A 13,271-nucleotide genomic window follows, 5' to 3' on the forward strand; every position below is an offset into this window, starting at 1 on the left:
TTTACACATGGTACTGGCAGTCAATATCACCTCCTATCCCCTAATGCTCATACACACAGTGGATGGAGCAAGTGAAACAGAAGCTTTGAGTTTAGCTATTGTAATATGCCAACTTTCTTTAGTTGTCAATAAGACACCAAGCACATGAAATTGCATTGGTCTGCATAGGAGAGAGGAGCACCATATCCTGTGGAAGCTAGACTAGTGGTTTTTTGTGCTTGAAATATTAAAGGATGACCAGCCTGGCTGAACAAGTAGCTTTGGCTGGAACTCAGGAGAAAAAAAGAGTTTATCATCTTTGGGAGACTATGGCAGGATACTCAAGAGAAGTACAAGGATGTCATGAGTTTATGCAGTGAGAAAACTGGATGGGCCAAAGCCCAACTAGAGAATTTGGCTACTGCAGTAAGAGGCAATTAGAAAATGTGTCTGTAAATACATTGTATTGTACAAATACATTGTATTTCTATGAATACAATATATAAATACATTGTTCCTACAAACAAAGGGAGAGTTAAGGGTAGTCTCCATCCTTTATTGGTTGCAGGGGGAAAGACAATAACAAAGGATGAGGAAACGGATGAGGTAATTCATACCTTTTTTACCTTTTAATACCTCTCCTGTAATAAGACCCATAGTTCTCTGGGTAGATGGGAAGATGGGAACATGGGAATGGGAAAAAAAATTAAACGCCCATAATCCAAGGGGAAATGGTCAGTGCCCTGCCACACCACTTAGATACATACAACCTTATGTGGTCAGTTCCGTATGGGACCCACACAAAGGTACTGAACAAGCAGGTGCAAGAGCTCACCACTCTCAGTCATTTACCAGCAGTCCTGGTTAACCAGAGGGGTCCCAGTTGAAGGGTCTCGAAGAAGGATCTGGGGTCTAGGCAGACCTGTCAGTCTCACCTATGTGCCAGGGAAGGTCATGAACCAGATCATCTTGAGTGCCATCATGTGACACGTACAGAGCAACCTTTGACACTGTTTCCCACAGTAGTCTCCTGGAGAAACTGGCTATTTATGGTTCAGATGGATGCACAGTTCATTGGATGGAAAAATGATTGGATGGCCAAGCTCAGAGAGTGGTGGGGATTGAGTTAAATCAGCTGTAACTACTGGTAATCCCCAAGACTGAGTATTGGGGCCAGTTCTGTTGAATATCTTTATCAGTAACCTGGACAAGGGGATCAAGTACACCCTCATTCAGTTTGCAGATGGCACCAAGTTGGATGGGAATGCTGATCAGCTGGACAGGAAGGAAGGCTCTGCAGAGAAATCTGGTCAGGCTGTATTAATGGGCCAATTTGTGCAGTGCAACAAGGTGGCATTCTGGGTTCTGCACTTTGGTCAGAACAACCTTGTGCAGCACTTCAGGCCAGGAGAACAGTGGCCAGGAAGCTGCGTGACATAAAAGAACCTGGGGTGCTGATCAACATTATCAGAGTGGGAACATGAGCCAGTAGTTGCCCATGTGGCCAGGAGGGCCAGTGGCATCCCGTTTTGGATCAGGAATAGTGTGGGCAGCAGGGCAGTCACTATTCCCCTGTACTTGGCAATGGTGAAGCTGCATGTCAAGTCCTGTGTTAAGTTTTGGCACCCTCACAACAAGACATTGAGGGTAGGAGCATGTCCAGAAAAGGGCAACAGAGCTATTGAGTCTAATGAGGGGCTGTTGAGGGAGCTCTTTTCTCTTCTCACATGTAACAAGCCAAGAACAAGAAGAATTGTGACAGGGAGGTTTAGATTGGATATTAGGGAAATTTTCTTCTATGAAAGGGTTAACAAGCATTGGAACAGACTGCCCAGGCAAGTGATGGAATCACCATCAGTGAAAGAGATGTTGTTCTCACATAGGTAGGCATTAGCCTTCTGTTAGCTGAATTGTTTAGATTAATCTGAACTTTTTGCATTGTAGCTCCTGACTGAAAGTTGTTTGAAGTCAGGGCAGCATTTAGTTTATCACCAGGGAAGGAGAGAAGTAAATGAGCTACAACTACTAGCTTGTCTAACAGTAGCTGCAAGTGTCTCCCCCAGCACTGATAGAACATGTATGATTGGAAAGGTCTGTGTCCTCAAGAATCTCATCTACGTTTAAATAACACATGAGTCACAGGTCAACATCATAACCTTTATAAGTGCTTTTTACAGAAATCCTTGCTGCAGCTAGAGAAAATATGTGTGGTTGGATTTGGAAATTAAGATAACTGAGGAAAGGTGGAGTAAAGATATGCACGTTTTAGCAGCAAGTCTAAAATTACTGTCTTTTCTCTGGATGGTCACTGTGATCTTTCCTAGTGACTCTTGTTTCCTTCTTGCATACAGCAGTTCAGTTTCTGGCTATAAATAAAGTTTTCTTTAACTTAGTATTAAAATTGCATTAGGATTTTTTCAGTGCTTGGTATGTTAAACTCAAGCAAATTGCCAGGTAACGGAGTTCTTCTAGCCTTGAGTAAGAACTGAAATACCTCTTTAGGACTTGGGGGAAGGGAGCTGGAAAATATCTTGAATTATGCAGCCTAGATTGTACTTATTAATTTTTTTTTTCTTACTGACAAAACTGAGGTTACAGACTCTGCCGCTTCTCTTCCCTGACTAGCTGATGTTGAGAGTGAGGGGCGGCAGTTTTCCCCCTGTTGAAAACTCCTTGAATCCCAGTTGTCAGTTGTTTTGGCGCAGAATAAAACACAGGCAGTGCACAGGGGTCCAATGTTGTTTCCAATTGGAAGGCATATAAGGTCAGGAATTTTTCAGTATAGCTCCAGAAATGAGGATGTACAAAGTAGGAGAGGGAATCTTTCAGAGAAACCAGGCAGGCATTATTCCTTTTCCCAGCCTCAAATTCTTCATTATCAAAGCTTCCCATTTACTTTTTGGATCTGCAACACTCTGTTTTCTCTTCCCTCTGAAAAGTAAGGAATGAAGCTGTAAAAATCTAAAAAACAGAGTTCAAGTGGAAGCTTCAAGCCTGTGTTGGGATACATAAAGGAAAATGGATAGACATCCATCATGATTTTGTCTTAGAGTTGGTTGCTTTCCTGGCGTCATATATTGTAAGTCAAACTTACACATGTTCTAAAATGTACATTAAATGGCTCTAAAGCAGGAGTAACAGCAGGCAAAAGGCAAAATTAGGCTTTAATGTTCTACTATAATTGCACTCCAAATTGTCACCAAACCATGATCAGCACAGCAGACAAAGAATTTAAATTAGTGTCTCAGCTCAACAACCGAGATTACTTCCTGTCTGTTTGTCTTAGATGTAAAGGTATACACAACTGCTATGCTCTGCAGCTCTCTAGTATTCCAAACATTGCCAAGTGGACTGATAGCTCTAACAGGATGCACACCATGAGAGTGATAACCTTTGACATTGTTTCCTTTTAACAAGCCCAACTCAGACATTTATGAAAACCCTGTAAAGAACAGGGGCATAGGGAGGAAGCAGAGGTTTGAAAGTCTTCCCCTGTGGACTCACAACCATAAGAGTCTACCACTTACTGTGAAATGTAAATTTCTGTTTTGCAGTATTAAGAAAGAATAATCAGGATCAATAAATTTTTAAAATTACTGATAAGCTGATACAATTCTCTCTGTTATGATTTATCAACACAGCTATTCATATTTCTCATAGTTAAGTCAAATGGGATATACAGCCTAACTTTAGATTTGGGGGTAGCTTTGTATAAATGAGAAAGTTACTGAATTTTCAACAGTAATTTCAGACAAAACCAAGCAGATTATGAAAAAGCCCAGGAAGTCTCTCCAGCAGCTCAGAAGGCCTTGTTTTCATGGTGCACCAATGAAAGAATTGTGCCAGGGGTAAATAAATGGACTTTAGCCATGAGAAATGTTGTTTCATCTTTAAGATAAAGACATCTTTAAGAAAGATTAAAGAGATCAGCTAAAACTTAATATTTACTTCGTCTTGTGGGAGACAAGTTTTTCTCTGAAACATGCCCTGCATGTTTAAGGCTCTGTGTATGCCTGTGATTTTGCAGAAATAAAAATGATCAATTAGTACTGCTGCCTGACTGGAGGGAGAATTCAAGACAGCTCTACTGATGGACACCTTGGTCACACAAGGAGATCACATTTTCAACCCTTCAGCTTAATAAAAGCAGCAGTCTACTCCTCAGCCACCAGCTTACTTTGTATCAGCCTCGTATTCATACTTCGGTTGTGAAGGACAAATATCTTTGTAGAAAGCAGCCCAGTACCCCCTCTGACATGTGTAATGATTCCTAGCAACAACTGAGTCCAGTAGCAGTTCACAGCAGTGATAATGCACAGCACATAAGTAGGTAGGTGCAAGGTCTGGAGACATTTTGCACTTGCAGTTAGCTTATCTCACTTTGCAGTCATCATAACCTTTCAGATAGTGCTTTTGATTAATCTGGGTTAGCAATGTCAACTCAGTATCTTTTGCATACAAATCAGAGGCAGTTCCAGGCATTTCTTGGAAGACATTTATCTTTCCATGTAGACCACCAGGTTATTGTTAACCTTTGGGACAGGCATCTTGGCATATAACTCACAGAAATACAAGGATGTACACAGATGAAGAAGAACAATTTGAAAGTAGTAGAGAGAAAAATCTGTTTTCTTCTCTAAGACACAACTAAACTACTTTGTTTGACTCTGTGATTCTCTCCTAAATTGCTGTAATTTGGTCTTTGAAAATTATGAACCTCTACTGGTACCTTCAGCTGCTAACCAACACACTGGATCAAGGGCTTTGAATTGGAAATGTTTTGGACGGCCAAATGTCAGTCCACATGGGAAGATTTAAGAGTAACCTGTCTGTCTGGAAGTTTTCAATTTCAATGGGGAGGCCTTTCAAGGAAAAAAAAGTATTTCTGTTTCAACTGAAAAAAAAACCCATCAGGTGCAGAACTTATCACTACACTGCTGCTCTCATGCAAGAGATTTTAAATATTGAGTCATGGACAAATAACAAAACCACAAAACCTTGAGTGGTAATTTTTTCTCCTGGATGAAAATTCCTCCTAAATTCTGTCTTCTAAGTAATTGTTAGGGTAGGAAGGATAGAAAGTTCACTCCATGTATTTTATTTGCATTTTTAATGTGCATACTAGGGAAAAAAATTCTATGGATAAATAGTTTAAAAGTCACATAAGTTTCCATCTGAAGGTCACTGACTGGTGGTGGCAATGTTACATGCTTTTCTGTCCTTATTTCTTGTCAAGAAAAGGTGAGGTGAGGAGAATTTTGGCTCTTTGAGCTTAGAAGGTGGGTTTAACACACAGCATTTTAAAACCAGACAGCTTGAGCTCTAATTCAATATAAGTTGCTAACTGTCAGGAATTAAAAATGTATTTTCCATGGATTAGCTGAAAAAAATTTCCATTCATGAAAATTTTATCCCTTGCTTTTTGAATGTACTATACAGAGTAACTCACACTGCACTGGCATGCAGTTAGACACCATGTGAATTAAGACTCTTGTTCCTCCCACTTATCTTCTGAGCAGACAGAAGAATTATTAATTAAAATTTTAGTGTAAGAGCAGACTTATGTCCTCACAGATAAATATGCACTCATTTCCAGATGCAGTGTTTGCAAGATAACATCTAAGACTAAGGACATTTCCATCACAGGAATCGTCTTCACACTGCAAAATGTTCATCTAAGCTCTCCTTGTCTTCTTTTGTCTGCTTCACCCACTTATAGCAATAGGACATCTCTTTCCCTATCCATTTGTTTCTTGAATACATAAAAGAGAATTGAGAAGGCTGAAGGAAGACTGAATTGATTTATTTTCATATCTTATAGTTGTGTTTCATTTTGGAACACAGTGCTTGCCTTACATGGCAGAAGAGCTGCATGTAGATGTCTCCGAAGGAAGATTTCCATGCTATGTGCACTTTGGTTTGGGGCTCATGGGGAAGAAGATGGGCATAAAACCTGTCTATTGCACAGTCACTACACCTTGCTGTATTTTTCATTGAAGAATTATTTTCCGCTGGCAGGTTGGGACAGTACTAGATATTTGGAATATGTGATCCTTAAGCTTTGGACTGTATTTGCTTGAGAAGGCTGGATTTTTTTAGGTAGAGTTCTTTGAGTTTTGGTTTGGCAATGAATAGAGATTGCTTTCACAAACCCTCAACAACATGCAGTTATTAGGACTTATACTATGCTTTGTTGCATTGCTGATTAAACTTGCACTTAAAATTTTCTGTGGGTTTCTGTGGTAGCAAGAAAAACTGATTTATTGATATTTGCAATCTAAACTCCTCCTGTGGAAGCTTTTTTCTTTCACCTTCTGCTGTCAGAATTTTACGAAGAGCACCAATTTGTCACAATGGAACATCATGGCTAGCAGGTCTTCCAACTCATCAAAACCCTTTTGCAAGTCTCTGTTTCAGTTGGAACAGCAATCAAAAACACACAGCTGATTCAGTAAGTGCTTTTCACCCTCATCAAGCAGACAGCTTTAGGGAGATGGTGGATCTGCCTAGTTGGTTGACCAATGACAAACATACTGTATACAGGAACAGAAGAGCATCCACATGCTGCTTACACTCAGGGAAGTTCAGAGAATACAACAGTTACAAAGTGGTCTGTTCATTCTCAAATTTGTCTCAGTTAGCTTCCTTGAATACACATGCATGTGTTTGGGTAATGGAAGTAATTTGAGTAATGGAAGTAACCTTCCTCTCATTCATTATGCTTAGCCCCTTGTCATACAAAAGGGCTGAGCTAAATTGAGGCACGTGGACAAAGGGCAGCCAGAGGCGAATTAAGTCACTGGCATTCTGTAGTTCTCATAGTAGGCTGTGTAGGTAGTGCCTCATGCCACTTCTGTAATAAAGCAGTGAACAAATTTGTTGAACAAATTAGATATAGTCATTATTGTTCCTGGCAATGAGATTTTGGAGCTTTGAGTGAAGGTAAGGAAGAAGAAAAAAGAAGTAACTCCTATTAGGATGTGACACTCTGGAATTAGTCCATGATGAAACCCAAGGGTTTATGCTATAACTGCATCCATTCTGTTTGTACCTTGCAGTGAGCCACCTTTATGGATTTGGACTTATGGATGCTGAAGCAATGGTGACAGAAGCAGAAAAGTGGACAACGGTGCCTCCACAGCATGTGTGTGTGGAGAACACAGATCGGCAAATCAAGTAATACCTGCTACCAAAACTCTTGCTGGCATAAACTTATGGAAAGAAATTGGGTATAATTTACCCTTCCCTTGCATTGTGTATAATGTATCATTTTTAAAGCCATATCAGGGAGTCTGTCTTATTTACGGATGTTGTGCATGGGAAAAGGCCCTAGTGCAGAAGGTGAAGGTGTAAAACAGTCCAGACTGAGTAATGATAGATTTTTATATAGATGATACATCAAAGAAGAAGAATATTTGGTTGAATGCATTTCAGTTACTTTTGCAAGAAAAGACAGATTTAACAGTCCAGGATGTAAAAAACAAATATGCTTTTAAAACTGCATGATATTGTTTCTCTCCAATAGTCTTAGGAGAGTCTCTAGTTCAGAGGCCAAAACTGAGCTGCTTTTCACTTGCTAAGATAGGGTCTCTGTAGAACCAGGCTTAAGAGCAAAATTCTGTTATGTGCACTCCATGGATATAGAGACACCATCAAGCATGAGGCACACTTCCAAAGCACTAAGAATATTGTTTGATAATTATATTTGACAGGCTTGATGCATAACTGGTATAGTCTGCAAGGATGTCATGCCAATTTAAACCAGCTGAGTCAGATGCCTTTTGGTGCAGTTAATATGTAATACTTGCTGTTATGTAAGCTAGTATTAGCTATGCCAGGCATTTCCTAGGGTTTAGCAACCAGCTGTGATCCCATGACAATCTCAGCATTTCTCAGCTGGCCACTAATCCACAATAATGCCCTTTCCCAAAGGCTTACTCCTATTTTACCTTTTGTGTGTGTTTAACCGAAACCCAGGCAGTTGCCATTAGCCATTATCTGCAGTGAAATAACTACACTATAGTGGTATTTTCAGCTAGGAAGCACATGTCAAAACTAGTGATTATAGGCTACTGACTTCCCAGTTGTCTAATACTGTCATTCTTTACTAAGCAAAAAAGATAGGGTTGTGTATTTTACACAAAAAGCGAGAAATGCTGATGTTGTTTGCTATGCTTCTGTTATAGAACAATACGACCTGACAGCATTGTCCGTTCAATTTACAAAGCCACTGGCTGTTCAGATAATCCTAACCATCATGTGATCTACTTGGAGCATGTTGTTGTACGTATCACTATTACTCACCCTCGACGTGGAGACTTGGCAATTTACCTAACTTCTCCTTCTGGAACTAGGTCACAGCTCTTGGCCAACAGGTATAGTATGACACCCCAGTTTCACAGTACTGTCAGCATGTAGAGCCTGTATAGACATGTCAGTGTCAGCAAAGAGCAGTCAAGTCATTACAGCAGGGATAATAGAAGACACAGACTACTTATTTTTTCTTAGAGAGATGGGCAGAGTGAAGTACAAATGAACTCAGAGATGACAATCTCAGTGGAAGGGTAGTGTTAGAACTGTTGAACTCCAAGACAAAGATTAGTTCCTGTGTGGCTTACCATTTATTGTATAGCTGGAAAATGTGAAGAAAACAGACTCAGTGTTCATAAGGAAGCTGAATCAAAGTGTTTTTATATATCACCACTTCTTTTTCATTTTTCTCTTTTCTTATCCTTTTTTTTTTTTTTTTTTTTTTTTTTTTAGATTAAAAAACAGAAAAAAAATGTTATTTTTTTTTTTTTTTGGATAGCAGTGAAAATCAGATAGAATAGTGTATACTTACTACTATTTTTTTAACCCCTGATGTTACCTGTTTCCAAATTCTTTTTTTCAAAGTAAACATACTCAATCCATGAAAGGCTCACAGTAGAACAGCACTGAAAAGTAGCACTAGCACTTGAAATTAAAGGGTTCATTTAAAGGGTTCATTTGTAAATTGCAGATTAAAGCTTTTGAAAGTTAGCCATCGCCTTCAAAAATTTTTGGAAGTTAGACATCAGTTCAATGATGGATACTTGCTATCAAATGTTCAGCCATTTTTACAACAGCTGCTAAGAAAGATCAGTCTTCTTCCTCATCCTATCACCTCTATGTTATGTTTTTGGAGAAACTGTCACAGTGCATCAAATTGTCTTTTTATTCTTCTGACGGTACTCAGACAAGTATCTCTTTGTCCAATGTATCATTGGACAAATGATATGTGGAGGGAATTAGCAAACTGAAAGACTTTTCAGTGATGATTCTATTTCTCTGATCTACTGGCAAAAATTTTCTTCAAAGAAAACATTGGCAGTCTTTCCCGTGTAAATCTCACTAAATCCATGGTCAAAAATACCACCTCCTACCAGACATGGTTAAGGCTTTAAGAAACATCAGAAAATTTTCCAAATTTTACCCCAGTTACAAATATGCAAATAAGTTACATGTACAGTAAGAAATCCTTGTATACTTCTCCGACGAGCTAGAAATCTTCTTCCTGATAGGACCAAAGTATGACAGATAATTCTTTTTCCTTGATGACTTGATGTGGATCACTGCCATTCTGCCATAGAGCCTGGATCCCACAGAAAAGTTGATGTTTACTGATGTTATATATCAGAAACTGCAAAAAATGCCATCTATCAAACCTGGGTTGTGAGAGCTCTTCTGCCGTCATGCTTAAGTCTTCACAAAATTAATATCCCTAGTCCTACTCTTCAGGGCTTTTAATGGATTGAGAGTGGCCTGCTTTCCAGACTGCTTTTCATCCATGCTTCCTCAGCCAGAAATGCTGATTATCTGGCTTTGGAGACTTGCTTGTCTCCCTGTATCTCAGTCATAGAAGGATTTGTATTTCCTCTTGAAACAAAGAGCCTGTTTTGGAGACGGGGAGGTCAAATGGACTTGATTATGATTGAACTGTGAATATACATTTTCATTAGAGATTATGTTAAATTAAAAGAAAAGTTAAACTGAAAATATTCTTCAAGCTGTAGACACTAATTCGCCAAATGGAGAGAAAGTTCTCCTGGAAGTTTGGAGTCCTCTAGAATATCTCCTGTGTTCCATTGTGAGTGCTGATAAAGCACATAGGCACACATATCTGTATCTTCCTGCTGCACTACTGCACTGAACAAAGAATTTGTCATCTGCTAACCAGTGTGAGACAGGTTTCTCTTATTATCTTATTATCTTTTGTTTTTGTTTGAAGAAATCCTTCTTTAGTTTTCTCTTCATTTTCTTGTAATAGTTCTTCCTCAGTTCAAAATGAAAAACATGAAAACCATCCAACTAGGTATCCAAACAAAACAATTTTGTGTAAACCCAGTGGTCTTAACACAGCTAACTTTTGGCTCTAGGCTTTCATGTGCTACAGCTGACTCACAGCAAGTGGGAAATACATTCCAGGATTCACAGGTCACCTCTGGTGATGATTGGTGTGTGGAATAGGTACAAAATTTAATTCAATCAGTGTCTTTGTAACCCCTGCAACTTAAAAGAAATTATTTTCTGTACATGCAGTAGAGAAAGGGAATGCAAATATACATAATAAAATAAGAGGATGTTTAGTGTTTTCTTATATGATAGTATCAGAAGACTAAACAGAAAACAAAGAAACCCGAAAGGCCTTTTTACATTTTGTCACTTCCCAGGAAACAAATTATTCATGACAGAGCTTGTAGAGTCTCACCAGAAATTCACTTCCCATGGAAACTTCAGAAATATACGGACTTGCCATCACATTGGGCTGATGGGTTACTAAACAACTCTGGGCTACTGATATTAGGGATAAATGTATGTTGCAAATTCTAGGTCTGAAATACCTAGAGCCTTCTTGAGGCCTTTCTTAGGGTAAAGTGAGGGATATGAATACAACACTTTCTGAAATAGTGTTTTATGGCTTACTTTATTTGGCCTTGCTGTAAGAAGTCATACAGCTTAGGGGTAGTAATTTCTTGACATTGGGAGTATGCCTTGTGTTGATGATGTATATGCTTTAGCATCATGTTATGAAATAAAACTTGAAAAAGGATGATATTTTCTAGTATGAAAAATTAGTTACAAAGCATTTTATTTTAAAAGTATCAATAATACTGAATATCAGTGAATAAATGCATTCAATTACAAGCATGCATGCAGAGATATATTGGCAGCAAATAGTCTGTTTTTGATACTATCGACAAAGGCCCCAGAGGCTGTACCTGACTGAGATGTTTTTCTCAGATATACAAGACTTTTTAATGTACATGTACAGGATTAATAGCATCAATACCAGCAGTTTTTACTGAAACCAGGGAAAACCCCATTGCTTTACAATTACTCATCTGGGTTTAATTTGAAACGTTTTGCTTGGTAAAATGTTTTTAAGTGCGAAAGGTATATTTTACATGTGCACTTCTTCACCAATTCTGGAAGAAAAGTCATTGTGTGTAATTTCTGGTGCATTGACAAGTAGGTCCCTCAAGGCAATGTTTGGCCTTTTTTCTGCATATTTTATCCTTAATGTTGGCACCCCCTAAAATGACTTCAGTAAGAAAACTTGTTAGCCTGAGATGATATGGATTCCTTTGCAGTCATTTGGTGGATAACACTGTCACTGGTTTAAGCCTTATGTGCATTCTTCAAAATCTGCATTATAGGGAGCATCTGCTTTGTTGTTTGGAAAGTACTCAACATGATTACATTGGATGCACTGCACCAGAGGAAAATACAGGCTGTAAGTGTATTGGCTGGTGTGAGGATGAGGCTAGAGTTAAGTCCAAAGGGGAACAGTATCCCCTTTCCAAAAATAATCGGCCAGTGGATTTGGCAGCGCGGGTTTCTGAGTGTTTTTTGAGACATACCAAGGTCAGTTCTAACAAACATTCACTACAGGCAGGCTGTGGAAGAAAAGCTAGATACAAAGGGAGTAGGAGAAACAAACTTAGGGCTCATTTGTCTCCCACTGAAGTCATGGCTTATTTGATTCTTGCCCTTTAAATTTAAAGCAGCTGTTGCCATTTGAACTGCATAACTGAAATATTTCAGCCACATGGTGGCAACTTTCCAGGCCACTAGCTTCATAAGCTTATATGGCCCTGGTATTAATAATACTTCAGTAACAAAAGAATGTATCTTCATGACCATCTTTTTCCTATCATGAAACATTAGACAATCAGTAAATTTTAATAATATCCTCCTCTGAAGGACTCTTAGACCAAATCCAAGTTACCCTTATCTAATCTTACTCAATTGTTGCTTCATAAAACGCCTTGGTAATCTGAAGTTGGGGAAAACTTTCTTTATAGATATGCATCTTTTTTCCAGCTTACATGTTATGCTCTTAATATTACAGAAAACTAACATTTTAATCCTAAAATGATGAAATGTAAAGGCCAACCTTCATGCTGAGTGTCACCGAAAAGGTCTCTGAGGTGGTAGTAATCTAAGTCCGCAATGAGCTAACAATAATCCTGTGCTTGTACTGTGTCTACAGGGTGAAACAGTTCTTGAAAAACCATTTCTTCCAACTCATACTTGCTATGTTTTGTTTCATTCATGTTAGCTATTTTTATTTTTATTCTTTTCCTTTGGGGGGTTGATGAATAGATATCCCACTACTGAGCAGCTGGCTGACCAGTGGAGTGTGTGGAGCTCATCAGCCTGACATGTTTGCAAGTAATGATGGATCATTTAATGTGAATATGTGTAGTTCCTGGGGACAAGCTCTCCACTTAAAGATGGTGACTGCTATACTAGCCACTATTTCAGGCTGGCAGGCATTGTACATTATTGTTCATGTTACTCCAAACAACTTTATCATGAGAGTTCAGAGATATCCATTGTTTCATAAAACTAACTGTGATAACCAGATGTAACATGGAAATGAAAATAAAAAAAGAAGGTGTGTATGCAAGTACTTTAAATATGCTTTCTTTAGCTCCACATCCAGAAATTTTAAGTGCTCTTCCACATGTAGGTAAGAAAGCCTTTGAAATGCCTGGTGTGTTCTCTGACCATTTCTTTTGTTTTGAATACTTCAGTGCAGATAGGAAGTAGGGTCTGACTTTTGGTTAAGTCAGTTTGAGCTGTCTGCAGTTTCTCAGGGGCTACACCTCACAGGGAGCTGATGGTTTGACCCTGTGGAGAAGAGCTACTTTAAGGAGATTAGTTCACCAAAGCACTTTCAGGTACACAGCTTGGGAAGGCACTATGTAGTCTCTTCAAACTATAAGCACATTTGAAGTCTTGTGGCTGTGCAGACTTCTGGGCAA

The 13,271-nt window shown here is 38.9% G+C and overlaps 1 protein-coding gene across 4 annotated transcripts in view; it reads left to right on the forward strand.

Moving 5' to 3' along the window:
* The window catches only part of PCSK5 (proprotein convertase subtilisin/kexin type 5), a 224,994-nt gene that overhangs the window by 130,614 nt on the left and 81,109 nt on the right, over window positions 1-13,271 (forward strand). For 3 of the 4 annotated variants that reach the window (XM_041489485.1, XM_041489484.1, XM_041489486.1), the window contains exons 11-12: window positions 7,038-7,155; window positions 8,166-8,354. In XM_041489485.1, the coding sequence (XP_041345419.1) occupies window positions 7,038-7,155; window positions 8,166-8,354 (307 nt within the window). Of the gene's footprint in view, window positions 1-7,037; window positions 7,209-8,165; window positions 8,355-13,271 lie in introns of those variants that run through there. The other variant, XM_041489489.1, reaches the window with a different exon arrangement.

Source organism: Pyrgilauda ruficollis, unplaced genomic scaffold (genome assembly GCF_017590135.1).
Source record: "Pyrgilauda ruficollis isolate IOZ18807 unplaced genomic scaffold, ASM1759013v1 scaffold94, whole genome shotgun sequence".
Lineage (NCBI taxonomy): Eukaryota > Metazoa > Chordata > Aves > Passeriformes > Passeridae > Pyrgilauda > Pyrgilauda ruficollis.